Source organism: Colobus angolensis, unplaced genomic scaffold (genome assembly GCF_000951035.1).
Source record: "Colobus angolensis palliatus isolate OR3802 unplaced genomic scaffold, Cang.pa_1.0 Scaffold143, whole genome shotgun sequence".
In the NCBI taxonomy this organism is placed as follows: Eukaryota; Metazoa; Chordata; class Mammalia; order Primates; family Cercopithecidae; genus Colobus; species Colobus angolensis.
In genome coordinates, this window is record NW_012114522.1 from 1459487 (window position 1) to 1479941 (window position 20455).

General features: G+C 53.4%; 1 protein-coding gene across 1 annotated transcript in view; it reads left to right on the forward strand.

Annotated features, from left to right (window-relative positions):
• The first annotated feature begins 487 nt into the window (after nucleotides 1-487).
• The window catches only part of ACOX3 (acyl-CoA oxidase 3, pristanoyl), a 55463-nt gene continuing 35495 nt past the window's right edge, over nucleotides 488-20455 (forward strand). Inside the window, exons 1-7 of the mRNA XM_011935388.1 lie at nucleotides 488-620; nucleotides 5561-5718; nucleotides 6097-6330; nucleotides 7137-7211; nucleotides 7684-7773; nucleotides 10976-11119; nucleotides 14094-14182. Coding sequence (XP_011790778.1) covers nucleotides 5575-5718; nucleotides 6097-6330; nucleotides 7137-7211; nucleotides 7684-7773; nucleotides 10976-11119; nucleotides 14094-14182 — 776 coding nt within the window. The 5' untranslated portion in view covers nucleotides 488-620; nucleotides 5561-5574. The remainder of the gene's footprint in view (nucleotides 621-5560; nucleotides 5719-6096; nucleotides 6331-7136; nucleotides 7212-7683; nucleotides 7774-10975; nucleotides 11120-14093; nucleotides 14183-20455) is intronic.

Consider the following 20455-nt stretch of genomic DNA (forward strand, 5'->3'; position numbering starts at 1 on the left):
GTGGCTCTCTGAGGAACTCTGTAGAACCACGGTTCTCAAACTTCAGCAAGCCCGTGGGCATGCCAGATCTTGCTATGTTGCCCAGGCTGGTCTCAAACTCCTGGCGTCAAGCGATCCTCCCGCTTCGGCCTCCAAAAGCGCTGGGATTACAGGTGTGAGCCATCACGTAGTGCCTGTTGATTAATTTGAAAATGCCCGGCCCCAGACTGGGGGTCCTGATCCAGTAGCCTTGGAGTGGGCCCCAGGAAGGGCCGGGGTGTGAACTGCATCTCAGAACTACGGCGCTCCGAGAGGTCAGTGACTCGCCAGAGTCGGTCAGCCAGGGCTTGCCTAAAGGCGGAGAAGCCAAGAGTGCCCGGGAGTGCCTGGGCGAAGCTTCCTGGTTCCCGGCCCTGCCCGGATGGCAGCGGCGTCCACGTTTCCCGGGCGACGAAGGTGGCGCGGCACGATGACGTCAGGGCACCCGCGCTCCCGGCCCCGCCCATGGGGCGGACGGAGGCCGAGAGGCATTGTGGGAGAGCAGTGGGGCCAGGCCGGAGACAGCAGCGCTGCGCCGGCAGCTAGTCCTTATCCTGCCGGGTTGGTCGCGGGCCGACAGGCATCCCCTGAGCGCCTGCTGCGTGAGTTGGACCGTGCAAAGCAGCGGGGACCGGTGAGCCCGAAGGTGGAGGCTGTGTTAGCCCCCAGGGCGCGGTCGCCGCGGGGCGGGAGAGGGAGCACCGCACATGCCAGGCCCGGGGGCATGGGAACTGTGCGGATTGGCGGGTGGCGGGGCCAGGGTTACACAGAGCAGGGGCCGGGAGTGCAGGTGGCCCACGTGCTGGGCGTTCGGAGGGCTTTGCAACCTTGAACTGGGCAGCTGTTCACGAAAGGGAGAGTGATCCGCACCGCAGAGAGAAGACTGGTGGAGGCTGTTGCCAGAATAGTGATCTTGAAGCCCCCACTTCCATGCCAGAAGCTGCTCCGAGCCTCTCATGTGAATGACAGCAGCCTAAATGGTAGACCCTGGGCACTAGGCAGGCGTCACTATATTTGGAATGCAGCAGCCCAGACAGTAGACCCTGGGCAGTAGCCAGGCCTCACCGTATTTGGAATGTAGCAGCCCACACAGTAGACCCTGTGTAGACGCTGAGCACTATCCAGCCATTGTTATTGGTGGGTCTTTGCTCCCAGAGCTCCCAAGGTGGTGGCGGCTGCTCCCAAGATGGCGGCAAGCCTCTTGCTCTCTGACTTGGGGCTCTTGGCCTCAGGGATTCCAAGGAATGGAACCTTGGGCCATGCAGTGAGTGTTATAACTCTATGAGAAGCTGTGGGTCACGGAAGAGAACCATGGAACCCAGTGACTAGTGTTCAGCTTGATTAGGAGGAACCCAGGCACTTAGCCACGCAGGAACAGTGGCGAGCCTCTAGCCTGGGAGCGGTAATGGGTGCCTCGCTGGATCAGAGCGCAGCGGACATCCTGCTGGATCCCAGGGTGGAAGTCAGCGGAGGGTCTGCAACAGCCGCAATCAGCAGTGGTGGACGGCAAGCGAAAGCTCAGCTCAAGCCGGAACAAACACGGACCAGAAGAGTGTGCAGTTGCAAGATTTAATGGAGTGAAAACAGCTCCCCTTACAATGGGAGGGGACCCAAAGGGGGTTGTCTGATTCGTCCTGAATGCCTGGGTTTATGTGCTGATCATTGTCCCTCCCCCTGTGCTCTCAGATGGTAGATAATCAGATTATTTCTTTACCTCCTGTTGTTAGCCTCACTGGTATTTTTTTTTTTGAGACGGAGTCTCGCTCTGTCGCCCAGGCTGGAGTGCTGTGGCCTATCTCAGCTCACTGCAAGCTCCGCCTCCCGGGTTTACGCCATTCTCCTGCCTCAGCCTCCCGAGTAGCTGGGACTACAGGCGCCTGCCACCGCGCCCGGCTAGTTTTTTTTTTGTATTTTTTAGTAGAGACGGGGTTTCACCGTGTTAGCCAGGATGGTCTCGATCTCTTGACCTCGTGATCCGCCCGTCTCGGCCTCCCAAAGTGCTGGGATTACAGGTTTGAGCCACCGCGCCCGGCCTGCCTCACTGGTATTTTAGTGAGCTCTCTTTACTACCTGATTAGTTGGGTGTGAGCTGAGTTACAAGCCCCATGTTTAAAGGTGAGTGTGGTTACATTCCCCAGCTAGGCTTAGGAATTCTTAGTTGGCCTAGGAAATCCAGCTAGTCTTGTCCCTTAGTCCCCCTCTCAACAGGAAAACCCAAGTGCTGTTAGGGAGGTTGGGTGACGACCGCTCTGCTTCCTGTTGAATTGAGGCGTAGTAGGGGTTGTGACGCTGAGATATCCTCAGGAGGGGTGCCTTCGATGTCATCATCATCGAAGCGTGGGCTAGCAGGCCGGTCGGTGGGTCCGTTGTAGATCTTAGTCATGGACTGCATCTGGGGCTCCATTTGAAGAACCATTTGTAGTTCTACAGCTTCGATTCCGGAAGAGACAAACTTAACAAGGAGGTTAAAGATACAGGGATTGAAATGTATGGCCTGAAGTGCAGGGGCATATAGGTGTGGGCGGTGAAAGTGGGGTTTCCTTTAGAAAAACTCCTATATGATGGGGCGTCAGTATTTCTGGGAAGCCACATTCTCCATAGAAACTCTTGGTAAGGGGAGCTGGTAGTACAGTGGCATGGCCCTGAATGGTCAAGCATACCTGGCACTCTGTGAGGGTGATGGCATGGGCTAGCGATGGCCCCGGGCACCCTCAGTCCTGCTGCTGGATCATCTGGTTAGTGGCTTCCGACTGAGAGGACCTTCGTCCCCTGGGGCAGTGGGTCTTCCAGTGATTTCCTTGACATAAGGGGCTTGGATGAGGGGGCAGCTTATTTCTATTCAGACAGTCTTTCTTAAAGTGTCCTTGTAGACCGCACCGCAAGCAAGCCCTATTAGGCATTCGATTTGCCTAGCCTTTCCCTTTTCCAGAGCCTCCAAAGTAAGATGCTCTCCTCCCCCAATTTCTACGCAGCTTACCTCCCCCACTGCAATACAATCTCCACGCTTTGGCTCCTTGGTCAGGGCCTCAGAACTGATGACCCGGTACTTTAACAACAGGAACTATGTCTACGACAACACAATAGATCAGGATGAAAGCAGTTGAGTAAATTAAAGGGAGGTGCATATTCCTATAGTAGCAAATAGGGGCAACAAGCAAACGTCCGCTAGCCTGAGGGCCCATTTGTCCCATTCCGCCTGCTCCTCCTGATCTCTTGTAAAAAAAAAAACCGAGGTTGCCAAGTTCAGTAGGGTTTGCCTGCTCCTCCTGATCTCTATTTTAAAAAACACTGAGGTTGCCAAGTTCAATAGGGTTTGTATGTTTTACTCTGGGCCTAAGATGGAGTTTTGAAGTTTTTTTCTAAATGTCTGCATTACACTGTTTAACTGACAACAAAGTGGTATTGGAGTGTTACAGGGTCGCAGAGAAGACCTTCAATTATCAATTATAGGTTTTAAATTTACACTGGCTTTTAAAGGAATGGGGTGCACTGTTTTTTTTCTTAACTACTTGTATATCTCTCTCTTCCTTTCTCTCTTTTACTTTTCGTCTCTCTCTTTCTGCCCTTCTCTCTTCCCCCTCTGTCTCTTTCTCTCTCTTCTCTTTCTCTGTTTCTCTTTCCCTCTCTTTTTCTCTCTTGGTAGATGGATTTTGGGAACACAGCAGAAGTACATTTGCTCGTTGCCCCATTTGCCACTATAGGAACATGTGCCTCCCCTTTTTTTTTTTTTTAATTTAAGTTCTAGGGTACGTGTGCACAACGTGCAGGTTTGTTACATATGTATACATGTGCCATGTTGGTGTGCTGCACCCATCAACTCGTCATTTACATTAGGTATATCTCCTAATGCTATACCTCCCCCCTCCCCACTCCCCGTGCCTCCCTTTAATTTACTCAGTTCGCTTTCATCCTGATCTATTGTGTTGTTGTAGACATAGTTCCAGTTGTTAAAGTACTGGGTCATCAGTTCTAAGGCCCTGGCCAAGGAGCTAAGGCTTGGAGATTGTATTGCGGTGGGGGAGGTAAGCTGGGTAGAAACTAGGGGAGGAGAGCATCTTACACAATGGAGAGCAGTCCTCCTAGCCATTTACAAACTTGGGGCCCTGGCAACAGTGGTAGGTCCCACATAACATCCCATGTCGAGAGCTGTATACCTAAATTGGGAGGGACACCAGGGACAAGACTCCCTGGGTTCATACCCTAGGCGCCTAAGGACACAGCATAGAGCTTCCTTAGATCCCTTTGGAGATACGACTTGCTTTAATACTTGGGAGAGGAAGTGAAAGTCTGAAGCATTAGTACCTAGGAGAGATCAGAGGAAGTAGATTCAGAGGTAAGGAGAATTTTGGGGGCCACACTTTCAAGAAAGTTGTGGTTGGGACCCAGGAGGTATGGGTCAGAAGGAGAGAGAGGGTGCACGCATGGGTGACTGTTGAGTAGAGACTTCTGGCTGTGCCATGATCTGGACCTGCCAATGCCGGGAGTTTGGGATGACAGCTTTCTGCCTCTAGTCAGCCCATGGCTTCCCCCCAAAAATTGTGAAAGTGGAAGCTGGTTCCAGCAGACCAATGCTCAACCCAGAAGGGTTGGGGGTTGTTAGAAAGCCTTTTCCCAGAAAGCCTCACACCTGAGTCTTAAGTCCGGTGGCTACGCTAGTTGTTTTTAACCGGCCGGCCGGTGCCCAGTTCTTTCCTCCGATTCTAAGGAAGGATAGGACAGAATAGCAAGCCAGACTCAGGCTCCAGCACCTCAGGCTGTTTCAGCTCAAAGGACTCAAAAGTTCCTCTTTCCTCTAGGCCTTAAAGAGTGAAGGTGGGGGGCCCACGCACAGGACTCAGCCAGACTGGGTTCACTAGCCATTCCCTTCAATACCTTCATCAGCCAAGCCACTTGGAAAAGGGCCCAGTCTATCCAGAAAATTCCAGAACGGTTATTTGGTCAAGAGAGCTGAGTTTGGGAGGCCTGCTGTGTTAGTGGGAAGCCAGGTGTCTATATGTCGAGGGGAAATCAGTGCAGAAGCCTATGATCAGAGGTTCTGTGGCAGAGGTCCTCTGTCCAGGTGGACCGACGGTGGTGGGTGGGGACGTGAGGTACCATCCTGTGTGGCCAGAGTGGACCAGCTGGCACTGGCTGGATTCCAGAGGGAATGCTTCCTGACCCTGGGTTTAGTGAGCCTTGGGGATGGGTGTGGATGTCCAGGGTGTTCCCAAGAGGGCATGGTGCTCTCAGGCAAGGGTGTGCAACAGAAAGCAAGGCTTCCGACGAACCGTCTGCACTGTGTGCCTGGTGATCCCCAGGCTGTGCCTGGCTCTCTTCTGTGTCCTTGGCATCTATATTCAGGAGTGGACGAGGGAATTCTTCTCACCTTTTCTTTTGGGAAAATGATGCTAGCCATTCACAGGGTGATTCTCCTTTTGCTGTCCTTTTGGATTTCGAGTTTGCTTTTCTCTGATTTGTAAGGTGTTGCGGGCTTTCCTGTTGGTGGGGGTGGTTTGAACCCATAGATGGGAGCGCATGGATTCAGGCTGCATGTTTTGTGCAGGCTCTTATCACACGATGGCACCCCCTGTAGAAGGAGGTGATGCAGCTCTGCTCCCAGAATTCCCCAGGGGACCCCTGGACGCCTACCGAGCAAGAGCGTCCTTCAGCTGGAAGGAGCTGGCGCTGTTCACGGAAGGGGAGGACATGCTCCGCTTTAAGGTGAGGTGTGCGGTTGCGTGCAGCTTGTCTTTTTTCCCAGTGGGGTCTTAATTCATTAGCACAGTGGAATTTCTGGCTCTTACAGCTCCTCCTCTGCTGGGTGAGGCTCATCCCAGGCAGCGAGCCTCTCTCCTTTCTGCACCCCAGGAGAGGCCTCAGGGAATTGATGAGGAGTCTGGAAATGAACATGGATTGTTGATGTTTCTTAAGCCTCCGGCCCTCTAGTCCGTTGGGAATGATAGTCATATCTCTGTCTGGCTGTCTCTTAAGTCAGACAGCGTCCCATGAAGCCTGTGACCTGGAGGTAAACTATATAAGGGCACATGGAGAGTTCATCTTTTACTCCAAATAAACCTTCCCCATCTCCTGCATTTCCAGAAAACCATCTTCTCGGCTCTTGAGAATGACCCTCTTTTCGCCCGTTCTGCTGGAGCCGATCTGTCCTTGGAGAAGTATCGTGAGCTGAACTTCCTTCGATGCAAGCGGATCTTCGAGTATGACTTCCTCAGTGTCGAAGACATGTTCAAGAGCCCTCTGAAGGTCCCCGCCTTGATTCAGTGCCTGGGGATGTATGACTCTTCTCTGGCTGTCAAGTACCTCCTCCATAGCTTGGTGAGCATGTGGCCTAGGGGAGAAGGACACGGCTCTCACGCTGCTGTGCTGAACCTTGAGGGATGCCTGTCCAAGGGCCAGCCAGGAGGCAGAGAAACTCCAGTTTTTCCAGCTATAATTGCAAATTTTTAAAATTATCTTTTTTAATGTTTTTAAAAAAATTTCAGTCCCCCTTTTCATTCTTTTATTTTCAAGCCCATCCACCATCACGTATTTGCAAATTTACACACATAAGTCCCTGAATAAAATACAATGTGGTGAAGTTTCAAGTCCCATCAGAAGAGGAGCTGGTAGGACTTTTTTTTTTTGCCTCATACAAAAAAAGAGACAAATGATAAAAAGAAAAAAAAAAAGTAGGCCAAAGTAAAAAACCTGTGTTTTCCTTCGCTTGTAACATACCAGCAGAGCTGAGCTTGGGCAAAATGGCTTTGCCCTTAGCCTTGCCTGCAATGTGTGATGGGCCGGTGGCCTCTGCGCTCCGCACACCCTCCTATTCTGTCTCCCTGCTGTCCTCAGACCCCCAGGACTCCTTGTAGGCATCTTAACTCCCAAGTGATTCTATGTGCCTTACACAAGCTGCTTGGCACAGGGGGACCCGGGGCGCTGTGTGTCGGGAGACCCTGGCTTGGGGCATCTGGGCTGCTGGCTAACCTCTTGGCGCTTCGTTCTCCACCTCGGGGAAAGTGCATTGTGGTGGGGAACCAGGGTGGGCGTGGTGTTAGCGTGCCGTTGTCCGTTGTGATGTTCCGGAAGAGCCGTACTCTTCTTACCTGCTCCCTGTTGATAGGACGGTGTTATACTTTCAGGTTTTTGGATCAGCAGTTTACAGTTCTGGTTCTGAAAGACATCTCACATATATTCAAAAGATCTTCAGTATGGAGGTAAGTTCTGGTTCCCGGTGAATTGTGAGCCTAGTTCTCTTGCTTGATCTCTGTAGAGATTTGTGAACAGGGACGATTGTGGAAGGGGGTGCCTAGGGGGCTTGTGTTCTTCTTGTTCCCTAGTGTTCTCAGGCTTCTCACCCATTAGCTAGCACTGTTCTTCAGCAAACACAGGCACATTGACTTCCTAGCACCAGGTGAATTGTCGCTGAGGCCTCCCACTGTCTTCTCCTGACAAGCAGTTCCTGCCACCTTGCTGACTTGGAGCAGCTGCGGTCAGCTTGGTTTAGGCTGCTGTGGTTGCCAGCCAAGCGTGGCAGCACGACTCAGTCAAGTCACTAGTTGGGTAGATGGAAATTTGGGGCTTTGATATGTGGTTTCATCTTTAAAGGAAAGATGGCAGCAGATGCCTTCTGGGCATGTGCACAAAGAACTTTTCTTGCTTTCCATCGTTTTGTGCTTTGACTTTTAGATTTTTGGATGTTTTGCTCTGACCGAATTAAGCCACGGCAGTAATACCAAGGCCATTCGTACGACTGCCCACTACGATCCTGCCACTAAGGTAGGTGTCACCTTCCGCCGGCTCCCTGGGTTTGGAGCGTATGAGATGTCATGAGTGCAAATGTGGTTGCCAGGAATAAGAAAAAAAATTAAAGCAAGAGGCCTGTCCACATACACATATGTAGAAATACACACTGAGATTCATCACACTGAAAAGTGGGGCTCGGGAGACCAGGCGTTGGGAGACAAAGCCTGTGCCCGCCACGAGCTTTATGGGGACTTGATCGTGGTTTGGATTTGTGTGTCATTTGAGTGCAGTGAAGAAGCCCTCATTCTGTAAAATGTATTGCCTTGTTTACCTGGCTGCCTATTCATAGTGGATTCATAAACTGTTTACATGGCCCGTGGTTTCTACGGTGGGCTCCGTGGATACAACGTGCTCCCTGCCCTCTGCCCTTTGTGGCTGTCCCTCTGCGAACAGCCTGCCTTGTCCATTTCTGCCACCACAGTCTGATTCCTTGGGCCCTTGCCATCCTCTTGACCTCTCTGGTACCTGCATCGAGTCCGCTGTCTGGGAGCTTCTGGTGTGGTGGAGGGAGATGGGCCACAGATGGATTCCCTGGGGCTGTCAGTGCTGAGGAGGGGCACAGGGGTGGAGGGAGATGAGCTACAGATGGATGCCCTGGGGTTGTCAGTGTTGTGGAGGGGCGCAAGCCTGGGACGGAGGCTGGGGAGGGTCCCCACCCACCCCGCTGTGTTCCCCTGGCCCTGCCTCCCTGCTGCCACGTCACTCCCCTTGGCCTCTGCTTGTCCCTGAGGCCCAGGTCTCCCTGCCAGTCTTTCCTCACCCGCCTTCCACCCTCTCCCTTTGGCAGTGGTCAGGGAGGACTGTTGTGTGGCAGGAAGTGAAGCTCTGCACCTGCGGATATGCTCAACGGTCATCCATCCATCATTCTTTCATCCATCCATTCTTTCTTCCATCCATTCATTCTTCCATCCATCCATTCATTCTTCCATCCATTCTTTCATCCATCCATCCATTCATTCTTTCATCTATCCATTCATTCTTCCATCCATCCATCCATTCATTCTTTAATCCATCCATTCATTCTTACATCCATTCATTGTCATCCATCCATTCATTCTTCCATCCATTCATTCTCTCATCCATCCATTAATTCATCCATTCATTCTTTCATCCATCCATTCATTCTTCCATCCATCCATTCATTCTTCCATCCATTCTCTCATCCATCCATTCATTCTTTCATCTATCCATTCATTCTTCCATCCATCCATTCATTCTCTCATCCATCCATTCATTCCACAGCATGGGCTGTGTGGACTCTGTCTGGGGTACTGCATGGAAGAGCCCAGTAATGAACCCAAGTGGACCCCCAGCCCAGCAGGGATAAGAGGTGGTCCTCTCACAGGGTGCCCCTGCTGTGGGGCCTTGGGAGTGGGGCCAAGGCTCCTGCTCAGAGTGGGGCTGGGAGTAAAGTAGGGCATGAGGCTCTCTTGGGAACTTTCTTTTAAGCCACAAGATATCTTTATCTGAACCCAGGTCTTTCTCGCCCCATGGCTGCTTCTCCTCCTGCTGCCCGCTTTGCCTGTGGCCTGCAGTGCCAGGAGGTGGGGCCCTTTCTGACAGTCAGATGGACAGCACCCAGGTAGCCTTGGGGTGGGGCATCAGAGGACCAGTTCCCATTTCCACCTCCTTCTTGGCATTTGATCCCTAAGCGGAGGTCAGAGTGTGGCATCAGATCCGTAGAGTTGGGGTGCCTGGGATCCAGGCTGGGCTGCTGGCTGAGCATTTATTTGGATGACAGGCATTGCTGGGTACCTGCTGTGTGTGAGGCACAGCTTTCTGAGACTGGGCAGGAAGCGGTGAGCACAGCAGACAGGTCTCTGCTGTCCTGAAGTTGTAGGCCGGGGGGAGACACAGGCACCAACAGGGAGAAGTGAGGTGTGCCAGGTGCCATGGAGGCCCTCCAGAGAGCAAAGCTGGTATGCCGGGGCGCAGGGAGGCAGCCAGACAGCTGAGACGGTGGGAAAGATCTGTGTGGAGGAGTGCAGGCCCCGAGGAGCCGGCTCGGGCTGGTGTTGCAGTGCACACCTGCACTGCGGAGAATGAGTGATGGGTGGAGGTATCAGAACTGCCACATGCTGAAGAGTGAATGGGGAGAGCCTGGCTGAGACTGGGAGCCCTCCTCACTCTGGCAGGCGAAGAGCTGGTGGTCCCCTGAGAGAAGAGAACAGAAGGCATGGCTGGCAGCCACCCCACCTCCTACTTCTCAGTGAAACTTCAGCATCTGTAGGATGATTGTTCACTACTCTTGGTTTACAAAGTCCCACTGGCTGGACAGGAGGAAGCCCTCCTGGGCACCTCCCACCCTGCAGGGGCTGGAACCAGAATCAAAACTTAACCACCGACGGCCCCTGGCAGTGACTGGCAAGCACCGTGTGGAGGATCGGTGTCTCCCAAGGCGGCCCAGGGTGGCTCTGTGGGCCACCTGTAGGCTGTCTGCCTGAAGGCGCTCATCTTTGTTCCCTTGCAGATCCTGGCCACCTTACACAGCGCTGCTGGTCCACATCCTCCCAGCCTTACTCACGGGGCTCCCAGCAGATGCCCCTGGGGCAGGCCCAGCCCCAGCAGCCCATCTCCTGCCTGTTCCCATGTGCTCTTCACTCCCGACCCATGCAGCACCCTCAGTGTTCCTGGGGGATCCGTCCACACCCCTTCTAGCCAAACACCGAACGCTGTGATGCCACAGCCCATCTGCTAGTTCACGCAAGCGTTCATTCCTTCCTTCCTTCTGATGTGCTGAGCGGCTGCCTTGTGCTCTGGGCGTTTGGGATATAACTGTCAGTCATGGAGCTGTGGATGAGAGAGACAGCAAGAGGGCAGCGGTGTGTTGTGAATTAGATGTCCTAAAGGACTGAGTGGACTGCAGGGCAGGGTTTCCACCTGAGGGGTGTGGTCAGGGACCGAAGACTGTGCATGATAATGAAAACTCCCCAGAAGCATTTGCCTGCCTGTGGAGTATTTTGCATCTGAAGGTTCTTTAAGTCATAAGGCCCAGGAATAGACTCTGTTTAAAGAAGAGGCCTACCTGTGCCATACAAGAACTGAAATGTGCGATCAGTTTCGACTCTGGCCTCAGAGATTTTGAACGTAGAAAATGGAACCTGTCTAAAAGGAAAACACCAATTCTGCATGTGCTTCAGTTGCTAATTATAACCAACCTTTTTCCCTTGTGCAGGAATTCATCATACATTCCCCTGATTTCGAAGCTGCCAAATTTTGGGTTGGCAACATGGGCAAGACAGCCACTCACGCAGTGGTGTTTGCTAAGCTGCACGTGCCGGGGGACCAGTGCCATGGGCTGCATCCCTTTATCGTGCAGGTAGGACACTGGGGTGGCCCTCAGTGGGGGCAGTGTCTACCCCCAGGAGGCATTGGGAATGTCCGGAGTTATTTTTGTCATAACTAGGGTGGGGATGCTTCTGGCATCTGGTGAGTGGACCAGGGACGCTGCCGAGCACCCCACAATGCATCCTGTAGCCCTGCCCACAGTGCAGACAGCCCCGCCCACAGTGCAGATAGCCCCGCCCACAGTGCAGACAGCCCTGCCCACAGTGCACAGACAGCCCCGCTCACAGTGTATCCCACAGCCCTGCCCACAGCATATCCTACAGCCCCACCTGCAGTGCAGAGACAGCTCTGCCCATGGTGCAGACAGTCCTGTCCACAGTGCACAGACAGCCCCACCCACAGTACAGATAGCCCTGCCCGTGGTGCACACACAGGCCTGCCCATAGTGTATCCTACCGCCCCACCCGCAGTGCACAGACAGCTCCACCCACAGCGCAGACAGCCCTGCCCACAGTGTACAGACAGCCCCACCCACAGTACAGATAGCCCTGCCCGTGGTGCACACACAGGCCTGCCCATAGTGTATCCTACCGCCCCACCCGCAGTGCACAGACAGCTCCACCCACAGCGCAGACAGCCCCGCCCACAGTGCAGACAGCCCCGCCTATGGTATATCCCACAGCCCCTCCCACGGTGCACAGGCAGCCCCACCCACAGTGTATCCCGCCGCTCCGCCCATGGTGCAGACAGCCCTGCCCATGCCTTGAAAGAACCAACCAGCCCAATATCCCCGAGTGACACAGCTGAGAGGGCCTGGCCAAGGCTTCCGGCTGAGACCATCCGGTTGATTTGATGCACAAAGTTTTTCAGTTTCGATGAAGTCCAGTTTTATGTTTGTTTTTCTCTTTTGTTGCTCATGTTATTTTTCAGTTGACCTGACGTTTGAGCTATTGCAGACCAGAGAGATTTTTTTCATTTTAAGGATACAGGACAAAACCGAAGTGTTTTTCCTCCTGTCATGCAGCCAACACAACGCTCTGACATCAGATGTGTGTGGGTTTCTCCCCACCGGCACGCAGCTCTGCAGCAGAAAGCAGCGAGGCGTCCTCTAATTTAACTCCATACTGATGCTGTTCACCTGGGGTGAGCCTCAGAGCCCCACAGTGAGGGTTCAGTCCCACAAGAAGCTTCCCAACCCTTTGGATGCCGATGGCAAGTCCAGGTTGTGGCCTGTGCCTCTGACCATCCCCCTAATTGCACCTTGGTCTTCATCCTGAAGCTACCTAGGGGCCTGCAGCCATCTCTTGAGCATTCACAAGACTCTTACCACTGCAGAGAGTCAAGGGTTTTAGGAGTTGTGTGCTGGGGAGCAGGGACAAGGCCACATACGTCTTTATGACAGCATCGTAGTTGCCTGAGGCCAGTTTACCTTGTTTCTGTGATTATAGATTTCTACCTGGAGCGGACTTCTTGCGGGAGTTGCCTGGGCTAGAATACAGCAGCTTTCGGCGTGTCTGATTTTTGGGCCCTAGAACCGCAGTGTTTTAGACTCATTTATGTTGTGCTAAAAACACTCCGCAGGACTGTGTCGCTCCTCTCGCCGTCGGAGCGCCACTGCACCAAGTGCTCAGGACACCCGAGTCCCCTCCCAGAGCCACGGCCTCCTGCCTGATAAGGAGGGACGGAAACAGTGGTCTTGGGGTTCTTTGGACAGGATTGTGCTGCATGTCCCAGACCTGAGCTGATGGGTGGAAGGGTGGGCATCTTTTGCAGGTTTCTTTTTTGTGTGTGTGTGTGAGACAGTGTCTGAATCTTTACCGGGCCTTGCTGAAAAATTTTAGAAAAGGAGAGGATGTTTACATTTGGGTTTGAGCCCTTTTTGAGTGTTTCTTTATTTTAGAGTTCCGTGAAGTTAGATGGTGAATTCACAGACATAAACAGACGCTAGCTGGCAGGCCATGCACATAGCTAAATTCCCAGCAGCACCACTTCCGTGCTTCTCTAAAGCAGCTTTTCCACTTTGGCACTGTTGACAGTGTGGGCTGGGTAGTGCTCACTGGGGCGCCCTGTGTGCCCTGGGCTGGGCTGAGCACTTCTGGCTTCTGCCCACTCTGTGTCATAGCTCCCTCCAGTTAAGACAGCCAGCATCTCTCCAGACACCACCCGCGTCCCCTGGTGGGGAAGGGGAAGGTGGCGCGTCCCATGGTTGGGAATCCCTGCGGTAACAGTGCCCAAGGATGAAGCTCCACGTCCTTTCTGTTGGGTTCCCACAGTGTGCAGCCACCAGCTGGCTGGCCCTGTATCTTGGGCCATGGTGATTGACCAGAATAATCATAGCCGTTTCTCCCACTGCACCTATTTGCGCAGCCATTTTATCACTTTACTAAGATCTAGCGGGAAGTCCTGAGTCTAAAAACGTGAGTATGAAATTCCCGACGTCCTCCCCGCAGCACCGGCCCCCGTGTTAGTCTCTCGCTGCTGCCACAGCAAAGCATCACAAACCAGCGCACTCGGAACAGCATAGTGTACTCTCCCAACTCTGGAGGCCAGGGGTCTGAAATGGAGGAATCTTTAGGGCAGCATTCCCTCTAAAGGCTCCAGGGCAGGATCCTTCCTATCTCTTCCAGCTCCTGGTGGCCCCAGGCCTGTGGCCCCAGCGCTGCACTCTGTGCCTCTGTCTCCACGTGACCCCCTCTTCCCCACGCCCACTCCTCTTCTGACTCTCACAGGACGCTTGCCGTGGGATTTAGGGCCCGCCTGGGTGACTCGGGTTGACCTCATCTTGATGCTCTTAAATTCATTGTATCTGCAGGACTCTTTCCAAATCAGCTCCCATTCCCAGGTCCTGGGTTAGGACTTGGATGTATCACTTCTGGAGGATGGTTTAACCCACAGCCGCCCAGCGTTGAGCCCATGGCCCACCCTGTGGGTTTCTGAACACGTTTGTTTTGATTTTTGTGTGATTGTAACAGTTGCTGTTTGCTGCTTTCTGTGGCTTTGTATAGATCCGGGACCCGAAGACCCTTCTTCCCATGCCCGGAGTGATGGTCGGCGACATGGGGAAGAAACTCGGGCAGAACGGTCTGGATAACGGGTGAGTGATGGAGGCTGTTGAGCCCTGAGCTTCCTGCCGAGGCCCAGGCTGCGTTGTTGCTCATGTCTGAGATCTCGCCGGCCCCATGGGTGCCGTGCCCTGCCCTCTTAGACTGAAACGCTGTGGGGACCTACGCCTAGCCCCTGTGCATGCACTGGCCATGTCCTGCTTGAACTCCACTTTGGGAGGCCAACTTGATCAGAGACCTCAGCAAACCAGCTTCACCTTGGCAGGCGGCTCCCCACTCTCAGATCAGACCCAGGCATCTGCGCACAGCTGGTGGGGCCCCTGCCTGGGGGGCCACCTCCTCTGTGTGAGGTCCTCGTCAGCATCCTGAGCCTCCCCCGGCTCGGCCTCCACACACATCCATGCTGATCTCGAGGGACCTATATCTGCAGTTTCTGCCTCCGGAACGGGCTTGCTCCTTTCCGGGTAATCTCAGTGTCACAGTGGTTAGAAAGAGAATTCCGTGGGTTTCTTTGTTTCATCAGCCCACAGATACCCATTTAGCAGCACAGATGTGACACTGGGTTGGTGTGGTCAAGGCCTGGCTGAAGGGTTGGATGGGTGTGCAGACCCTGGCTTGGGGAGGGGCCTGGAAAGACTAATGAATGTTTGATGGCCACATGGAGGCCTGGGTGGCCGGGGAGAAGCAGCCAGTGGTTTTGGAATGTGCAGCGTTTCAGGTGGAGAGAGCAGTGGGAAGTGTCAGGCCCAGGCGGGTGCTGGGATGGGGGCAGGGTAGGGAGGCCAGGCCACAAGGGCCTTGAGGGTCTTTGAGGGATTGGATTTTGGGGCTCCAGGTCATTAGTAGCATGACCTTTGGAATGAGATAGGTGTGCAGCCAGCGCTTTGTCACCTTGACCAGCTTTCTTGGTGTTTCCTCATCCGTAAAGTAAGTGACAACAGAGGACTCTGTGCCAGGGCCCTGCCAGGTCCTGCCTGAGCAGGCCGGGCTTGAACTTCCTGGCCACTGGCCTGGCTGGTGCCTCCCTCACTGGGAATGCTGGACTCCACACGCCATCTCCCTGAGAGCCTGACCCAGCAGGGTGTAGACCCCTCTGTGCCCACGAGATGATTTATAGCTTGGGGGCAGTGGGCCAAGGTGTGACCATGCCTGAGCCTGAGGGCCTGCAAGATGTCTCAAGAGTGTTTCTAGATACGCAGCTTCATAGCAAGGCTGGTGGAGAGGAGAGGAGGCTGGTGGAGAGGAGAGGAGGCTGGTGGAGAGGAGAGGAGGCTGGTGGAGAGGAGAGGAGGCCGCCTTGCAGGAGCTGCTGGAAATAACTGGTGGTTGTGACCACGTTGTCTCCAGAGGGAGAAGATGGGCCAGTGGGCATCTGCCCAGCCGTGGAGAACCTCCTTCTGCCTGTCTCTTCTAAGAAGTCAGGGTGACAGGCAGGGAGTGTCTTAGATCTCTGCTAGTCCTTTAAAACAGGCAGGACCCCAGACTGTACTAAAGAGGAAAATCTTTTTTTTTTTTTTTTTTTTTTTTTTTTGAGGCGGAGTCTCGCTCTGTCACCCAGACTGGAGTGCAGTGGCCGGATCTCAGCTCACTGCAAGCTCCGCCTCCCAGGTTCACGCCATTCTCCTGCCTCAGCCTCCCGAGTAGCTGGGACTACAGGCGCCCGCCACCTCGCCCGGCTAGATTTTTGTATTTTTTTAGTAGAGACGGGGTTTCACCGTGTTAGCCAGGATGGTCTCGATCTCCTGACCTCGTGATCCGCCCGTCTCGGCCTCCCAAAGTGCTGGGATTACAGGCTTGAGCCACCGCGCCCGGCCGAAAATCTTGATTGGTTTGTATACAGTGTCAACTGGAGAAGAAAGTAAAAGGACATTGTTAAAAAGCAAATTCTCGTGATTTCAGGCAAAAAAAAAAAAGCGAAACAAGACACATATGCACAGCCCTCCTAACTCCACCCGTCCTGCAGAGTTCTAGGTTCTCACTGGCTTATACTAACATTAATACAAGGAACCTACTCGTTAATGTTGGAGTTGGCAGGGAGGAGAGCATTACCCCTGACCTGCGGCTGCCAATTCTCTTGAATGACTACTTTCTCAGGGTGCCTGGGAGGCGCTTGGCATGGACAGTGCCCATGTGGCAGGTATGGAGGGTCGCTATTCAGGCCCTTCGCCCTCAGGGCAGCGGGAAGCCCCCAGCCATCTGGAGAACGTGATGTGGTCTGGTCTGTTTGAGAAGGATGGCTCTGGCCTCGGGGTGAGAAGCTCTGAAGCGCCGTGCAGGAAATGGGGTGTGGGAGGCACTGTGTTGTTCTGGAGAACCTGCATCCTTTCATTAGACCCGGCTGATCCCGTTCAGGTCTCTGCAGCCACAGGCACTGTTACCCCATCTACTGAAGTGTCCTATGTGTGCACGTGAGGCCCGGCAGGCGTCTCCTCCCGGGCGTATGGCGGTGGTGAATTGTCACATCCAGTGGGTGGCCTCGGGTATGAGCAAGGCTCTTCACTGCTCTTTCAGTTTCATGAATGAGAGGCTTTGACATTATTTTGGGACATTGCAGAGAAACCCTGCACTTGGTTCTCCCCTAATAAATGTATTTCTAGAGGTTGAATCCACACCTCTTACTGGGATAATAGTCAAAGGAGCATTCGAGCAAACCATTAATGATTAATACATCACACTGATACAGTAAAGGCTCTTGTAAGACTCAGAAACGGTTAGTCTCCTATAGGATCGCCATGGACACAATGACGACAACCCTTTGACACTGTTTGGAGCTGCTCCACCAAGCCAGGTCCCCGTGCCTCCAGAGCCTTTCCACCGTGACTTTCTGCAGGGTGACAGGGATGCAGTGGGATGCGCCTGTCTTTGATCCCTGAGCCTTTGAAGGCAGAGGTCCGGCTGGGATGGGAGCCAGCAGGGGTGATGCAGGCGGCCTGCTCTCTGCCCCTTTCCAGAAATGCACCTTCCCGTCCAGGTCTGGCGGGTCTGGGCAGTGCGCCCAGCAGGGGGCGCAGTGATACCGGTGTTCCCTCCAGGTTTCCCCGCTGAATTCTGCCTAGATGTCCATCTTTTCCAAGATCAGCGTTATCATTTAGTGATTTTTGTTACCAATGTTGAAATCATTTATCTTGAAAAAAGTGGTTACAATTTATAGGTTAGATTTTGTCACTTTACAAGAACTCCTAGGTATGTGGGATGGCTGCCTACAAATCCGAGGTACATGTAAATTGTGTGGATTAATTTTAGCCAAACAGCTCTAAAAGCAAAACCATAAAGATGTTTTCAAGTAATAGTTTCAGCCAGACTCTTAAGGTGGGGCTGCACTTAAGGGTCTTTCTCCTTGCGTTTGCCCTGAACTGAGGCGGTGGCTGGGAGGAGGCCTGCCAAACTCAACGGCCTGCTCTGGCAGACTGGGCTGGGCTGGGGGCCCTTCGAGGCCCCAAGGGAGGAAGGAAGCTGCTGTGACATGAAGCAGGAGGCCCAGGGTGCGAGGTGAGTGCTGAGGCCTGGGCGCTCCTGGGGCTGGGGTGAGGGTTTCTGCGCCACACTCAGGCCTCTTGTGCCATGTGCATGTCCAGTGACACACACACACACCTGTGACATACACACACATCGCCCGCTGGAGGTCTGGCTTGCGTTTGAGTTGGCCACATCTGACCGCCACTGGAAGAGCTTTTGTGGAACAGAAGGGATCCCATGAGACTTCGTGAAAGTTTGCTTTCCTTGAAACTCACGGGAATGTTTTTACAAGTATAAATATATTCCGTGTGGTGAGAATGGGTGAAGAATTTCCACTCGTTGAAAAGGGCGCTGACTGTGACCAGATCATACTGGAAAAGGCATTCCGTGACTTTCAAGTAACAGGCTGGAGCACGCTGGGGCCGTTGGCACCAAGGCAAGGTTTTTCTCACGAGGTGGGGTGTTCTGAGTGTGCGGCTGTGGCATGGGGGAAGCTGCCACCCAGCTGGGCAGTCGGGCCCAGGGCTTTGGAGGAGCTGGCCCCCCCACTGCCATTCGCTTCCTGCAGGTGGGCAGGTGCCCGGCAAAGCGGCTGAGAGCCCTTCCCTCGCCAGGTTGCCCGGGTTTCTCTAAGGAGCTCCAGCCCCATCCCCACCCGGCCCCAGGGCCTTGCTCCTTCTGGGAGCATGGAAACTGTGCTGTGTCTCTCCCTCAGGCTGTCCCGGGAGTCGGGATCCTGACCTGGCCCTTATGCCTCAGAGGATGTCATTGACCCCACCTGGCTTGTTCATACCATGCCACTTACGTGCCCGTCCCTTAAGTCTGGGAGGCTCCATGCACGGTGGCCCCCTCATAGAAGAGGGTGAGCCCCCGGAGACTGCTGAGAGGCAGCTGGCTCACCCAGGAACCAGGAAAGGTGACGGTCGAGGGACCCCACCCTGGGGTCTGCCTCATACCCTTCCCAGGGTGGGGCATAGAATTCCCAGGTGGGCCGAGGGCTGCCTGGTGTCAGCAGTGACTGCAGGGAGGGCACGAGGCCAGAAAAGAGCCTGGTGGATGGAGCACCACAGGCAGGCGGGATCACCTCACGGCAACGCGGTGATGCTGTTAGAGGGGTGGACGGAGGTCGGCTTTTGGGGGACTCTCCACATTGGCCTCTGCCATTCCAAAGGCCTTTGGGAAAGGGCCCTGCTCCCACAGGGAGGACGGGCTGAAGAGGTGCAGTTAGGAAAGAGCCAATGTGGTTGTTGCAGGAAATCCGCTCAGGAGAGCTGAGTAGGGATGGAGGTGCTGGGTCCTAGGTGGAGATGGAGGGGAGGAAGCGAATCGGGCCAGGCCCGCAGAGCTGACAGCCCGGGACCAGGTGACGACGGGGGTATGGGGGCATCCAGAGCAGGACTCAAGGAAGAGCCCATGCAGGAGACGGGGGTGCCTCCGGTTCCCTCCCAGCATGTGCGATTGTTCTTTGTAGACGGTGTTTTCCATGGGTAGTAAAAGACCATTTTGTAAGGCAGGGGTCCCCAAGCCCACAGTACTGGTCTGTGGCCTGTTAGGAACTAGGTCACCCAGCAGGAGGTGAGCATCCAGTGAGCCAGGGAAGCTTCCTCTGTGTTTATAGCCACTCCCCATTGCTCGCACGAGCACCTGAGCTCCTCCTCCTGTCAGAGCGGTGGTGGCATCAGATTCTTATAGGAGCGTGAATCCTACTGTGAACTGCGCATGTGAGGAATCTAGGGCGAGTGCTGCTCTTTATGAGAATCTAATGCCTGATGATCTGTCACTATCTCTCCCATCACCCCCAGATGGGACCATCTAGTTGCAGAAAAACAAGTTCAGGCTCCCACTGATTCTACATTATGGCAAATCGTATAACTATTTCATTATGTGTTACAATGTGATAATAATAGAAATAAAGTGCACAATAAATATAATGTGCTTGAATCATCCCCAAACCACCCCCACCTCCCCCTCATTCGTGGAAAAATTGTCTTCCATAAAGCCAGTCCCTGGTGCCAAAAAGGTTGAGGACTGCTGCCCTAAGGCATTGCACGTGATCTGAGGAATCAGATAAGTTGCTATAGGAACTGTTGATATTTTGAAGTTTGTTTTGGGGGGTTTTTGCACAGTTTATGTAATACTCATAACCCAGCATAGCCTTATTCCCTAGACTGTTGTGAAATAGGTTTTCCTGACCAGACGACCATAACAGATATCTTTGGTTATTAATACATCATAATCCATAACAATGTGTGTGTAATCCTGAGCTCATCTGTTCAAAAGAAGTGAATTTGCTTGCCGAGGGAGCACCGGTGCCATCACAGCACTTACTGTGTTTGACTTAAGAGTTTTAAGCCTCAGTTTGCCAGTATCATCACATTGTGGATTCTGGTCTGAGACTGAAGTATGAGAATCAGAGATTCCGATCTTTGGAAACACAGCTCCTGCCTTTTCTGTTGAGTATCTGGAGTTCTGTGCCTGGAGTACAACTTACCGCATGCACAGTGCTCTTATTATCATTATTATTATTACTACTATTATTTTTGAGATGGAGTCTTGCTCTGTCACCAAGGCTGGAGTGCAGTGGCGCCATCTTGGCTCACTGCAACCTCCGCCGCCCGGGTTCAAACAATTTTCCTGTCTCAGCCTCCTAAGTAGCTGGGACTACAGGCACATGCCACCACTCTTGGCTGATTTTTTTTAGTAGAGACGGGGTTTCATCATATTGGTCAGCCTGGTTTCAAACTCCGCACCTGAGGTTATCCTCTTGCCTCGGCCTCCCAAAGTGCTGGGATTACAGGCGTCAGCCACCGCACCCGGCCTAGTTTTTAACCTACATTTTTTTTTTTTTT